Genomic DNA, 14,847 nt, shown 5'->3' with positions numbered 1-14,847 from the left:
TCCAAGGGACATGCAAATCATAAAGGAGATAGGTTAGGTTTACTATTAACTTAAAAAGAATACTCAGATATCTAAAATGCTAAATTTGGCCTATTTAACAAATATATTATAATACTGGAAATTTGAACAGAGGGGGTAGGAGTAAATCAACAGCTCGTACATGCAACAATTAGACAAAACATTGAGAAACATCAGAAAACATTCTTTACCAATGTATGTGGGGTTTATGGTGTTTAGACAATTTATAAGTAAAAGATTGTCTCAGTTTTAAACTAATTGTGTGTTTTTCAACTTGAAGGGTGTATATTTTGAGTATATCCTTTTGTGATATTGGAGACTCTAATTTGAACATAGCTTTGAATGTGAGCATGAATGGTTATTTGTGTCTATAAGTCAGTCCTGTGATATGCTGGCGAACTGTCCAAGGCGTACCCCGCCTCTCGCCCAATGTGAGCCAACTCCCAACAACCCTTGTACGATAAACACAACCTATCACAGTTATTAACAATTTATTTAAAGTATTGTAGCGAATTATTATAATCACTGCTTAAATTTGCCATATTACATGAATTTGGAATGACTTACTGTCTGGTTTCAACAGGAACTGCTGAATGAGGAAAAGATGACACAGCTTTGGGAGAAAAAGTCTGAACAAATGAAGGTTTGGACTATTTCCTTTGATAGATATGTTTTTCTCATTTGACCTCCCTGGAGACTGGATTAAAACTTATATTAAGCACACATCCACCTTTCACTTCGTATGAGTCATTTTTACTGATCAGCTGCTGATGACCCATCATCTGTGTTGCAGCGAGTGATGACCCAGGTTCAGAAAGACTTGGATTCAAAGCTCAAGTTCAATTCAATACATCCCACTAAACCTTGGTCCAGTATTAAGGTGAGATCTGATTATTTTATAGGTTTCAAATGATCAATCTTTCATTGTAAATGTATATTAATACAATGTGTATAAATATCAAATTTGATGTGTTCATTTTGCTGATGTTGTCAGACCAAAAACTCTCCCGTCAAGCTTAACATTGCAACCAAGCTGAGGGAGAAGGCGCTGCAAAACCTTAAGGAGGAGGAGCTGAAAAGGTGTTTACATGCCACGCCTTGACCCACTTCTCAGTATGATCAGTATCCTACGGTGGCCCTGAAGGACAAATGACGTCAGCAAATAGAAAATCACAACGGAAAATCACACAACAACAAAAAGCGAAACACAACAGCACATTTTTTGAATATAGGACTGGATGGTGAATATCCCTTGTACGTTTGAAGGTCTTCTGTCAAATTTAAGTTAACAATAACCAGTAGATGTTAGCAGGTGTTAACAGCCGCCAGCGGATGTTAGCGACATAACCTCACATTTACACCTTAGAGTCATCAATTCTTTTGTCCTTGTAATCAGCTATGTAATCAACGCTGAGTAGATCAGACATCCTTACCTTTATGCATTTTTTAATTAAACACTGTCCCATTTTAGAACATAGGAAAATTTTCTTTTTTTATTCAATCGCCCTAAATAATGCCTTCAACCAGTTGATGTTAGCGGATGTTAGTGAGCACCAGCAGATGTGAGGGACATATTTTCAGTTGTGAACCTTTGTGTCATCAGGTGTTTCAGCCTTTTAATCACAAGACACCCTCTTCTAGGGGAGGCCCACCATAGGTTGATCAGACCTGGGTGCATGTCCCCAGCTTCTTCCAGAGCCATTGGCAGCAGTATTCTGCAGGGTGTGATGTTTCTTTTATGGTGTGGCGCTGAGCTTGTCTGTGGATCCTCAGATCTTTGAGAAACCCGATGGTGGATGTTGGACTGAAACTCCTGGAGCCAGCCTCCACAAATGATTGCTTTAAAACCACGTTGCTCTGCCTCGAATGCCATCTCTACATACCACACCATTTCAATCAAAAGCTTCCTGACAGGGCACTGTCTATTCCACAAAGTAGACCACGCACAGGGTCAAGTCTGGTCTCAGGGTGGTAGTCACAATATGTGATGGAACTATAAGCCAGTCAGGCTTGGTGGATAGTGCTGTTGTAGTCAGTGTTGTCTTGTCGTCCATGTAGTGCCTGATTGGTTTTAATCGGACCCCCGACTTTTGTCACTCACCACTTACCACCCATGTTGAAGCTCTGATAATCACCTTCATCACCATGCTGAACGCCAGTGGGGAGAGCTATGTAGCCAGCTACGATGCCTATAAACATTAATGTTATGTTCTTTGGCAAACTGCAGGAAAGAGAAGGAGAGGAAGACCAGCCTGGATCTTCGGCAGAAAGTAGTTCAAGACAAGAGCGTTTTGGCTGAGCAGAATAAGCCCGGGGAAAAACAACAAGAGCTGCAAAGACTCGAGCAACTCAAGAGCAGCAAGTCCAAAACTGCTGAGCACAGTAACGGTTTGAGCTGAAAACCACCTGCTCTTCTTCTTTGGAAACATTTTTATGAATCTATAATGTTTTAATACAAGTATATATTTTCCCCACTTTTCTGTTGGTGATAATGTTTGGGGCATTATACAAATGTAAAATGGCATCAGACGACGGATCTCTGGTAAAGGAGGCTACTGCTTTGCTGGATAAGTTCAGTGCTAGCGAACAGAGTTTGGATGCCTTCATAGAAGATGCTGAGAAGGATCTAAAGGTAAGTTAAGTCAAATCTGTGCCAGTTTTATCTTTCATGTAAGACCAATTTAAATAAAAATGTTCATCTTTCTACTGCAAGTTCTTTTAAATTATATTTATTTATTTATAGATAATTGGGGGGGGGGGGGTGTTCTTGTTTCTTTTATTTATAGCTTTTCCAGAAAGAAAGACAGAACATTTGGTGGTTGTCAAACTAGAACAAAGATTGCGCGTGATTGAAAGTTTCTAACTGTTGTGAACAGTCAAGATTGTCTGTATCTGGATTGAGAGGAAGACTGTTCCCATAGACATGTGAGCCATGGTTCCTTTAGATTGTTTGAATTTGATACAGAGCGGAGATGAGGATGTGTAAAATAAGTGTTATTTCAACCGTAGATAATGTAGTCTATGTAGGGTCTATGTAGGACCTTATATTGAATTATCTGATGGTCTCAGTTAATTGAGCAGGAGTGTATGCTAGGAGACATTTAAACCTTTAACCCTCTGAGATTTAAATTCCCATGTCACTCTTCCAGGACGTCCTCAGATGCTGAGTAAGTGAAGCAGTCAGACTGACGTATACATTTGCAAACTTAGAGACCAGTATTTTGGTAACTGGACTTCAGGTTTGCAAACGTATACGTCAGTCTGAGGGACCGAAGCTCATTAAGATAATCACCCATTTCAAAGTTTGAATACTTCCTCTGACAAAGTTCCTGATTTGCAGATACCCGAAAAAAATCTGATGACTGCAATATAAATTTGACTTTAAGCTGAGTTAATGGATAGAATACATTATTAGTATACCACTCACTGATTGAAGCAAGACCTTTCCTACTCCAAATTAAAAGAACAGCATCTTTGTGAATGGAGAAATGCATGATTATAACAAACGGGGGATAAAGTAGAAGTGTTTGGTAAATTGAACCCTTTCTTTATTTGATGCCATTCCTGTAACACGGTATTGACTGCAAAACCAATACCCTTAAATGACCTAAGAGGTTTTTTCGAGTACCGCTGGAAGGGAACTGAAGGGATGTGTCTTTAACCTCTATGCATCCTGTCAGTAAATAAGGGCTCAGGCATTGGCTGCCCAGTAATAGTGTTGGACCTCAGGTAAACCCAGTCCCCCTGAGTCTTCAGATTTACAATGATGTTTTTTACCTATAAGATGTGTTTTGGTTTTGTTTTGAAGTAAGGAACCTTGGCAAGGTTCCCATTTTTAATGCATTAATTTGGCCAATCAATGACAGGGGAAGTGTTTGCAAGTATTCAGTATCACTCCTAAGCCTATTCATATACTCTATAGTTCAGTTTCTGAAGCAGGTCTGATTGCTTATGAACAGTGGTTCTCAGCCATTTGACATGGTCAGTAATTTTAAACAGAAGATTGCAGAGAAACTCAGGACTTAGATCCTCACTCAGACACATACATTTACTCTACTGCCAATTTATAGTGCACCCCGATAGCTTTCCAAACATTTTAATAAGGTCTACAATCAGTGAGACAGATTCCTAACTCCAAGAGAGCCATAAAACTACGTCATCAGCTACTGCAAGTTTTTGTTAGAAAGCCATTTTCCAAGCACCTAATTATTCCTTTATGAACATTTCCTTATTTTTTTTGGCAGAATATGGATGCTCAACATAAGATGTTCATTCTTCATGTTGTCTCCGGATGCACTGAGTACAAAAAGTTACTGGAAGTAGTTGTCAACGTCTTCTACAGCCAGAATGGGAGATGGTTATCCAGAGGTGACCGGAGCCAGTTTGTCAGTAAGTTAATGAAATAAACAGGCATTAATTTTGATTTAACTGTTGATAAAAAAACATATTTGTAACACTCTGTTGTTTCTTAGTTATCTGTTACCTCACCACTTTCGTCCTCGATGACATTGGGCTTCAGCGTTTTAGCAACATTGTCAAATCTCTGGACATCAAGAAGATGCACACAGTAAGTTTCTGAACCCATCACTGCCCTTGAAGTGGAAAGACACATCAATAACAGCTCTGTTGTGTGTTTTGTTGCAGTTCCTCGACTTCTTCTTCACACACCTCACCACATGGATACAGGAAGAGTGGAATCATATCTATGATGCTGCCTGTGTGGAGGAACAGTGGATCGGCCCTCTGCTGAGGTAAAATAGTCCTGGAAAACCCTTCTCAGACTATCACATTATAAATACAAGACATGACCGCATATTTCTGTTTGTCCTTTAGATGGCGCCCCCATATTGATACTCTCATGGACCAGCTTGCTTTGAAAATGTCCTGTGGGAGTCAGGTCAAGAAAATTCCGATCAAAGCCACGAAGCCCCAAGAGTTCTGTCTCACCAAACCCAAACCTCGACCTCTGCCGATGCCAGAGCTCATCCCACAGCAGGGAAAATGTAAACCGGTCAGCTTCAATCTCAGTTATACACTGTATCTACTTCCAACATTGCTGATCAGTTAGTTTATATATGTACTGACTGCTGTGTTAGCCTGTAGATAACCCACCAGGACTTTATGCAATAGATTCTATAGTGGCTGATTCACTGAACTCACTGAAGTCTTTTTTTTTGGAAGGTACCAAACAGCACGTACAGGGCTCCAAAGGAGATGCAGATCATAAAAGAGATAAAACAGGAGAACCATCTCAAGACTACGGTACAACGTTTGATTTAACTATTATATTCAATAAATACACTGATATCTTAAAGACAAAAGATGGTAAATTTAACAAATACATTATAATACAGGGAATTTAAACAGAGGGGGTAGGAGTTAATCAACAGCCCGTACCTCCAAAAGTTTGATAAAACACTCAGAAACATTGTAAAACATTAATAAATATATTCTATACCAATATATATGGGGTTTATGGTGTTTGACAATTTCTAAGTTTAAGAATATCTAGGTTTTACACAAATTTTGTGTTGTTGTGTTCTATTTCAATTCAGTTTAAAGGGTGTATATTTTGAGTATATCCTTTTGTGATATTGGAGACTCTAATTTGAACATAGCTGTGAATGTGAGCATGAATGGTTATTTGTGTCTATAAATCAGTCCTGTGATATGCTAGCGAACTGTCCAAGGCGTACCCCGCCTCTCGCCCAATGTCATCTGACACCCCACAACCCTTATATGATAAACCCAACCTGTTACAGTTATTAACAATTTATTTAAAGTATTGCATCGAGTTATCATTATCAGTAATTATATTTGCCTAATTACATGCATTTATAATGACATCCTATCTGGTTTCCACAGGAGCTGCTGAATGAGTCAAACATGTTACAGTTCAGTTTTGTGAATCGACCGAGGTCTGAACACGCCAGGGTAGGGACTATTTCCTGTGATAGATATGTTTTTCTCATTTGACCTCCCTGGAGACTGGATTAAAACTTGTACTAAGCACACATCCACCTTTCACTTTGTTTTGAGCCATTTTTTCTGATCAGCTGCTGATGACCCATCATCTGTGTTGCAGCGAGTGATGACCCAGGTTCAGAAAGACTTGGATTCAAAGCTCCAGTTCAATTCAAAACATTCCATTAAACCTCCGTCCAGTATTAAAGTGAGACCTGATTATTTTATCTGCTTCAAATGGTCAATCTTTCATTGTATATGTATATTAATTTCATGTTTATTAATATCTAATTTAATGTGTTCATTTTGCTGATGTTGTCAGACCGAAAACTCTCCCGTCAAGCTCAACATTGCAATGAAACTGAGGGAGAAGGCGCTGCGCAACCATAAGGAGGAGAAGGAGCTGGAAAGGTACAGCACAGTGTTTACATGCCACACCTTGACCCACTTCTCAGCATGTTCAGTATCCTACGGTGGCCCTGAAGGACAAATAACAACAACAAATAGAGAAACACAACGGCAAATCGCACAACAACAAAAAGCACACAAAGGACCATTTTTTAAATATAGGACTCAATGGTGAATATTCCTTGTACGTCGGAAGCTCTTTAATTTTAAATTGCCCACCACTGGTAGATGTTGTAAGGTGTAAGTGGCCATGAGCGGATGTTAGGCACATAACCTCAGTTTTGCAGCTTAGTGTCATCAAATGTTTTGGCCTTGTAATCAACAATGTAATCAACTCTCAGAATGCCTTTTTAAACTAAACACTGTCCCATGAATTTCTGCCTTTTAATCAAAAGACATGGGCAGGCCCACCACAGGTTGATCATAGCAGGTACCTACCTTTTCCGGTAGAAGTTAATGTCACTGTGTTTTTCTTTTTGTTGTTGTGTTTTGTGATTTGTCGTTGTGATCCCCTGTATGCCATTTTAATTTGCCCCTTCAGGACCACCATAGCATCCTGCAGAGGAGACAATTAGAATCAACTGCAGAGAAATGTGAATTTGAAAGAGTTAATTATTCTTGTGAATGTTTTGATTAATGTTACTGTATAAAAATATGTAAAAGAGTTCCTTGATCCAATTTAGATCTCTTAAAATAAAGCTACACTAAAGTAATTGTGTGTGTTTTCTTTTGATGCAGGGTGGTGCGTTTGGCAGAAGGAGGAGGTGAGGTCTCCTCTTTCCTACAGTGGCAGAAGAATATGCGCGAGATGGAGCTTCATGAGGAGCTGGTCAAGATTGAGCAGAGGCGTCTGGAGAGACACATCAGTCACAAGGAGGCAGCCTTTCCCCCAAAAGTTATCATGGAGAGAAACCGGAAGGCCTCTAAGCTGAAGAGAGAAGAGGTCGGAAAAGACCAACAATCATGAATCAAATGCATTTACTGCAGATTGAACAGTGCATTAGTTAAACAAAAGCATGTCTGTTTTCTACAAACATCTTTAAACAAGTAATTTAACAAGGGATTTACAATTATAAATGAAAAATGCTGGCCATAAAATGGTACTTATGTTTGCTTCGTTGTGTCTCGCAGACAGCCCAGCTGATGAGGGAATATGCTGAGAAGAGGTTGCAGGAAAATCAAGAACTGAGGGACTTGGTGCAACAAGTGGCAGAAGAAGAGAAGAACCCGGCAATTGCCAAAGAGAAGTTACAGAAATTCAAGCAAAGTATAGGTACGCCTACACTTGTGATTTAATGAGGGTTTTTTTTCTCATTATTTCCTTTGAATTCTCATTGATTTCTTGTACATTTCACAGTGAGAGAAGTCTCGGAGCAAAGTCAAGCGCTCCTTCGACCAGCACTGGAGGAAGCACAGGCAGAACTGAGCAGGAAGTTTCAAACCATCCTTGAAATCCGCGCCATTGAGTCACTTCCTCACGTCAGATTCAAGTATTTTGACGACACAGAAGTGAGTGGGGAGGACGTCATTACAAATTCCCTGTACGTTCATGTGCAGTATCTCCAAGTTAACCTGTTGTTCCGTGTCAGACTGCAGGACATGAACTGCTGGATGAGATGTCCATAGTCGAGCTGAGGTTGCGACTGGCCCATCTGAAGGAATTCAGGCAAACAGAGCAGCAGAAGAGACATGAGCACATCCTGGAGGTGAATCAGAAAAAGAAGAGGCTGGATTTGGAATTGGAGACAGAGTACCTACACACGAGAGCAATGGCACAGGCTGCAGCCATCAGGTCTGAAAACACGTTCAGGTCTGACCTGATTATGGCAGCAGGAAAAAGTATACCATCACAAAAAATAACACATACATTAATGTTATTTAATTTGGCATTTTGCAGGAAAGAGAAGGAGAGGAAGGATCTTGAGCAGAAAATGGCTCAAGAAAAGGTTTTGGCTGAGCAGAAAAAACTCGAGGAAAAAGAGCAAGAGCAGCGAAGACTAGAGCAAATCGAGAGCAGCAAGACCAGAACCTCTGAACCAACGACAAAAGTGAGTATGAAATCCGAATCAAGGAAGATGTCTATGAGTTTGAACCTTGTCTGGTTTTTGTTTGGGTTTCGATTTATTCAAAGAGGCAGTTAAATAATATTCCTCATTCATCTCCACATTTCTCTTCTTCCAAGAAAACCATGACGGCGGAGGAGATTTGTGAGTCAATGGTAAAGAATTTAGAGCAGTTGATCGAGAAGGCCTTTTAAAGAGCAAGACGATCATCGATGTGTCTGCTGCCAGGACAGAAATATATGGGAAAGCTGTGTTTCATCTTTTATTACATTGTTAATGTGACACATTTTAATGCAATAAAATGACATGAACCATCAAATTTATCTCCATGATGAATTCATAATTTTAGGATTTTTACAGTTTTCTACACCCTTGAATGTAGTCCACCTTTTACTGCAGTTATGACATTAGTGTTATGTAGCACCACGGTTTGTAATGTCCTCGAAATATTGAGTCTTCAGAATTGTTTCATATCTGCATTACATTTTATATTATTAATGAATGTCAGCGCATGTCATTATATGTTTACAATTGAGTCTCACAACCCTCTGAATATAGGGGAAATTATTTATTCAATAGTGGTATTGTGGCATCATGTAAAATTATTATTGTTCATATGTATTGATTATACTCAAAAATGTGTAATTTATAATTTTATTCTAGTTTTATGATCTATTAATATATTTTAAATTATAAGATGATACGTTTTGTATATTTATATTGTAGAAAATACGATAATTTTTTAATGTATGTCGTTTATAATGTTTTTAATTTGTGTACTTTTAAATCAAATTTTTACTATATTTAATCACAAAGAATTTTACTTGTGATAAACGAAAAATTATTAAACATAATAACTCGGAAACAATCTCAAATTCTCAAATGTTTAAAATGCTGCAGCAGCCTCCACACTAATGACAGCACAAGGAGCAATAGTGCCCCTGCTGGCTGTTCTATGTGACAGCAAGATGTCGGCCATGAATGCAGCCCATTTTGTGCCGTTTTTTTTTTTTTCCTCCAAAGCAAAATCACATGATACGTATTTTGTCATATGACACTGATGAGAGGACTGATCCCGCTGCGAGGGAGCGACTTCCACAGTGAAAACAGAGGCAGCTCGATCACTTGTCAGGGATGAGATGCAGTAGACGGACACTGGTCGGTGGTCGCACTCGTTAATATCCGGAGGATGATGGAGCGTCGGGGACTTCTGCCACTTATAGCCGCCGCGTGTTTCATAGGTGAGGTCTATAACTCTTCTATCAGCGAGCAACATAACTGATGTAACCATGAAACACACCAGTGCAGTGACTTGACCAACTAGAACCACTCTAGTCTTTAACTTAAAATATTTTAACAAAGTCTAAAAACACTATAAATGTGACCAAAATAAGTGGCGACAGATTATTGTGGACATAAGTTTGACAAATGTTTTCATAGAAATTTAGTCCATGAGTTACTTTTCTTGTTGTTGTTTGGGGTTTCCTGAAACTTTATCATTTAATCCTTTTTTTTGCTCAAACCTCAAATCAAACTTTCTTCTTATGGAGAATGTCTGTATGAATAATGTGCTGGCTGACTGGCTCTTCTGCACTACATTGGTCTGTCTTCCCTCTTTCTCTCCAACCAAATGTTGTGATTTATGATCAGTAGCGGTAGTTTCTTTATTTCCACGGTTTGATAGAGAAATGTTGCCAAACCAGAGGGAACTAAACCGGACCAATCACATGACACCCTGACTAATCGATTTCATGAGTAGGATGGCTCCTATTCAAGAAAGCACTTAAGCACACGGCTAATGTGATTACTACCACAATATAGGCTCTGTTCCACTGACGTGCTTATACCTGTTGCCCTCACTTGCTTCGCTGCATGGGGGAATGTCCTGCCTTCGATTTTGTGGAGGGATTTTACGATACCACAATGACGGCGCTACGCAAGTAATGGGTGGAATGGGTGGATTAAGCAAACGCTCTAACCCTAAACACGACCCACCCACCTGCAAAGGTTTTATCCTGGATTCATGATCAGTACATTTCTTAGAAGAAAGTATATGTTGTGTTATGTGAATCTTCTGATATTGACTGTTTACTTCAGATCCTTGCTGTAAATATCTGAAAATATAAACATGAAGTATTCTTGTCCTTCAGGCCTGGTGGGAAGCCAGACCACACTTACCCCTGCTGTGGTCAGCACCACTCTCTTCGAGAATGTGACCAGTCTGACTGTAACTCCCATGATTCTCAGCAGCACGACCCCGGGCTGCTCTGCGTTCAACACTTCGACTTGCGAGCCTTGTGCTCCAGGATCACAGTACGACAACAGTGAGTCAACGGCCGTGTCATCTGACTTTAGGCCACATTCTTAGACCTTTTTTTATTCTGCAATGGTGGATCATGGAAACGTTTTGTGTAACGTTTTAGAAGCTGAACTCATTTCTATTCATTGGATACGTGTGTTGACTGTCCTTTGTGAAGCGATACAATTCTGAGATTTTCTTACTTTCTTAAAGTCAAGCTTAACAAATCAATCTCTGTCCCTCCTTAGACACCCTACTATGCGCATGCTGTTCTGACCCCGGGCTGTGTCTATTTCCTGGGGCCTGCCTGGCATGTGCCACAGGTTTTTATCAGCCACTTGCAGGACAGCAGCAGTGTCTGCCCTGCGGCCGGGGCTCCTACACAAAGTAAGGCAACAGATGATGCCAGTGAACTCTCCAGATGTTCTTCTACTTCTACTTCTATTTAAGTGTCTTACTTCACTTGTCAATTTATTGTATATTCTACACCTACTGCACAGTTTCACTGGAAGTCCATTATGTCACCCCTGCCCTGCTGGATCCTTCAACAATAATAGTGGTGCAGACACTTGCACAAGTTGTTCAACAGGTGTGTTTATTCAGCCGAAGACCAAAACTTTATAGTTCACAAAACTGCAGTTTGCATGTTGTCAGAAACTAGACATGAACATTTAAAATGTATCTGCAAATATAATTATTAAAGAATTTAGCCTGCAAATTAATCATTTACACACAGTTTCATTTAATCGAAAACTCGGGTGGGGGGGAACTTGCATCACATGTTTTGAGTTATTTTGTGTCTGCTGCTTTCAGGTTTCTATTCCTCACAGCTGAGTTCCACAACATGCGCACCATGTGCAAGAGGAAGTTTTTGCAAGTAAGTTACACCTGAATGTCACCGGGTGTCAATTTTTTTTTTTCTCTGCCTGTTTGTGACCAGGATCAAGTGTGGATGGAACTTTTTAAACTATGTTTGGATAATCACTAACAACCCGGATCAAACATCACATGTTTCCATTCCATGGCTCTGTTTGCCTGCATAGATAAATCTACACTCCCACACACACACACACACACACACACACACACACACACACACACACACACACACACTCACAAACACGCACACAAATGCAAGTACCAACATTTCCTGTCAGTTATTGAGATATGGTTACAGCGGGTTAAGCAATACAGCCGGTGTTCTTCCTCTAAGCAACATTCCGCAGGTGGATCTTCAGGATTCCACTGCTAGATTGGAAAAGTGATTCCTCCTGAATGCTCTCGATTTGCCTCGGATCTAAAGTGCCCTAAATTTTGTCAATGCCTGGAGGCATCACAAGCAAAGCAAAGGAGGAGGATTGAGGAACCAGCAGTTTCCCTGAACTCCTCCCACTTAGGAACTGATTTCACGACACATATTTCAGATTTGATTGAAAGCTTGTAACCTTTGATGAGGATTCAAAGAAAGATCCAGTGGTTACCTTCAGATTCAGCTCTTCAAAAATGAACGTCTAGTAACCTTGATGAAGCCATGGCCTCACCGAACTCCATCCACAGCTTACCTTTATTTTTTGTTCCAGTAAAGCAACCTTTGACCTCTAAGTTACTTGTGGAACAAAATAATTATCTGTCGATTTATGTTCACGAACACCTCTTTCTATTTCTCTTACAGCTCCTCCGGTTGCTCACATTGCCAGATGTGTCCTGTAGGAACAGAGGCTCTACAGACCGCTGCTAAAGACTGCACACCGTGTCGGCCAGGTAATGCACCCCTGTTAAACCTCAAGCTTCAAGGCTGTAGTAATTTCTATTAGGGCCCGATGAAGCTTGTAATTTAAAGCATGATTAATTATCCAGGTGATATCTTTTTTTGACAGGCATGCACAAGGCCCCCCATCAAACTATGTGTCAGATCTGCGCCAGTGGCTCTTTCCAGATCCACTGGGGCCAGGAGATCTGTGACATCTGCCCAGATAATCACTACTGCCCTGTGAGTGCTGCACCCCCCCCCCCCCCCATCGTGCGCCCATCACATACTGCAGTCTCCAAACTCTGCACCCTCCACTCTACACCCTCAACTCTGCATCCTCTACACTCTGCAACCTCCACTCTGTAACATCCACATTCTGTACCCTCCACTGTGCACCCTCTAAACTTTAGACTCCAAACTCTGCACTCTCCACTCTGAAACCTCCATATTCGGAACCCTCTTCACTCTACACCCTCTCCTCCACACCTTCCACACTCTAATCCGTCTACATTTGTGTTCATGAGTTGGACAGGTGACCTGCATGTTTGTCCCTCATATTATTTTCTCAGAGTCCAGATGTGAACCCCATTCTGTGTCCAAATGATGCCTTCTGTCCAGCGGGCAGTTTGGCTCCAGGCTACTGCATGGAGACCTTCTTCCGCAAATCAGGGGATATTTGCGAGCTGGCTCCTGTCACTATTGCTCTGTTAGTTATTGGAGGTGGAGGTAAGTAGCAATGCTGGTAAAAGTGCAATTAAATTACTTTTTCCAGATATGTCAGCATTAGATCTTGCCTTTACTAAAGGCCATGTTAAAGATATTGGAATTACAATTATGATTTTCAAACTGATGGTCTTTAAAGTAAACATACTTTGCACTGCAGGGTCCTATTCTATGTAATCTGATTATATGCAAGACTTTTTCTTGTATACAAACGTTACTAGCATTTGTTTAACATTGTACTGGCTGTTAACTTCCTTTGTGTAACACTAGCACGCCTATTTTCTGCAGCTTACTGTCAACTTGTTTTGTGGAACTATAGAAAACACCGAGGGACTTTCCACTCTGAAGTTGTGCTATTTGCATTTATTCCTTTGTTTGTGTAAATGAAGCAGACCGTTATCTTTCATGATCACGTTGTGTAATTTCTTCTTCTTTGATAGTTTTAGAGTTATTTCTTACATAAGTGTGATGTTTTTACATTGGATAATAAGCACATTTCATAAATAACTAAGCATTATTCTTTGCATGTGTTTGATGTGTGTGACATTTAACCCAGATTTCCTGAGAGTCTTTTTCTCCATTGAGTCCTAGTAAGACTTTTCTTTTCACAAACAGGAGACCGGTTCTGTCTCTGGCCTCACGCTGAGATCACGTTGTTCCCAAACAAGACATAATGAAGCAAAATAAGAATCATGCTCACATATCAATGCATTCTTTGTGGGTCTTCTATAAAGCCCGAGTGTAGATGGTCATTCCCTTTGTGTTTTTCCCCCCTTTTTCCAGTGGCCTTGCTCTTCATCATTTTAATGATTCTGCGTCGACGGAAAGACACCGACGGAGAACTGACTGTTGCTCGAGCTCCATTGTTATGCAAAGAGCGGCCTCAAGGTCGATACTATGGCATCCCCTGTGATGGAGAACCTGTGTATGCTGGGTGGTGACCCAAAGGACCTCAGTTTAGTGTTCGTACAGGAACGTCCCCGGTGGCACAACAAACTGAAGTCTTTTTTCCCATGTGGGTCTCAACTAAAGACAAAGAGTAGACAGAGGAAGACTGACGGTCAAATCCCTGGACGGTGCTTCAACAACCCACCAGCTTTTTGTATGTTGTACATTTTAATATATAACAGAGAAACTGAAGTTTTGTGAATTCTTGTAGTTCCACACTGTTACAGTTGTTTCCCCTCAGAGATGAACACTTTCCTTTTGCAAAGTAGGTTATTGGATTATCAGAGGTATGCTGAAACGGTGAAAATGACATGCGTGCCTCCACTTGGTGGGAACGTCTCTCTCTTCTTGAAGCACTTTTTTCACGAAGATAATTGATTTATTTTGCACTCGTGGTGGTGGACTAGCGGGTGCTTCCATTTCCTTGTGTGGTTCCTCACTGACAACGATATGTAGAGCTGTGGCTGGGGCCTTGTGTGTTTTTTAATGCGTTTGATTTCAGTACGTCATGTGTCTGTATTTTCACTGATATCTTTGCTTAAAATGTTCCTGTGCTTTTTTAAGGTTATATTTGTATGTTTTAAAAGAAAATAAATAAAAATGGAACCTATTTTCCTAAATTATTGTCATTCTTACCTCTACAGCAAAGTTATGTTTTCACCAGTGTCTGTTAG

At 40.3% G+C, this 14,847-nt stretch overlaps 2 protein-coding genes across 2 annotated transcripts; both read left to right on the top strand.

Moving 5' to 3' along the window:
* The first annotated feature begins 2,251 nt into the window (after positions 1-2,251).
* LOC133961437 (cilia- and flagella-associated protein 99-like) lies at positions 2,252-8,723 on the top strand. The gene is made up of 15 exons (XM_062396538.1): positions 2,252-2,650; positions 4,263-4,407; positions 4,491-4,585; positions 4,663-4,769; positions 4,852-5,029; positions 5,200-5,280; positions 5,884-5,952; positions 6,104-6,190; positions 6,305-6,393; positions 7,129-7,333; positions 7,522-7,663; positions 7,748-7,899; positions 7,980-8,182; positions 8,288-8,438; positions 8,573-8,723. The coding sequence occupies exons 1-15, from the start codon at positions 2,510-2,512 to the stop codon at positions 8,645-8,647; spliced, it is 1,920 nt and encodes a 639-aa protein (XP_062252522.1). The 5' UTR covers positions 2,252-2,509; the 3' UTR covers positions 8,648-8,723.
* A 793-nt stretch (positions 8,724-9,516) lies between these two features.
* si:dkey-21a6.5 (latent-transforming growth factor beta-binding protein 2) lies at positions 9,517-14,793 on the top strand. Its single transcript, XM_062398161.1, has 9 exons — positions 9,517-9,694; positions 10,604-10,777; positions 11,001-11,139; positions 11,253-11,341; positions 11,566-11,629; positions 12,425-12,513; positions 12,630-12,742; positions 13,072-13,228; positions 14,009-14,793. Exons 1-9 carry the CDS (start codon positions 9,643-9,645, stop codon positions 14,164-14,166), a joined length of 1,035 nt encoding a protein of 344 aa, XP_062254145.1. The 5' UTR covers positions 9,517-9,642; the 3' UTR covers positions 14,167-14,793.
* The last annotated feature ends 54 nt before the right edge of the window (positions 14,794-14,847 follow it).

The sequence above is a fragment of the Platichthys flesus genome, chromosome 10, assembly GCF_949316205.1.
Source record: "Platichthys flesus chromosome 10, fPlaFle2.1, whole genome shotgun sequence".
NCBI lineage: Eukaryota > Metazoa > Chordata > Actinopteri > Pleuronectiformes > Pleuronectidae > Platichthys > Platichthys flesus.
The sequence above is the reverse complement of the archived record's forward strand: the minus strand, read 5'-3'. Positions and strand labels throughout refer to the sequence as shown.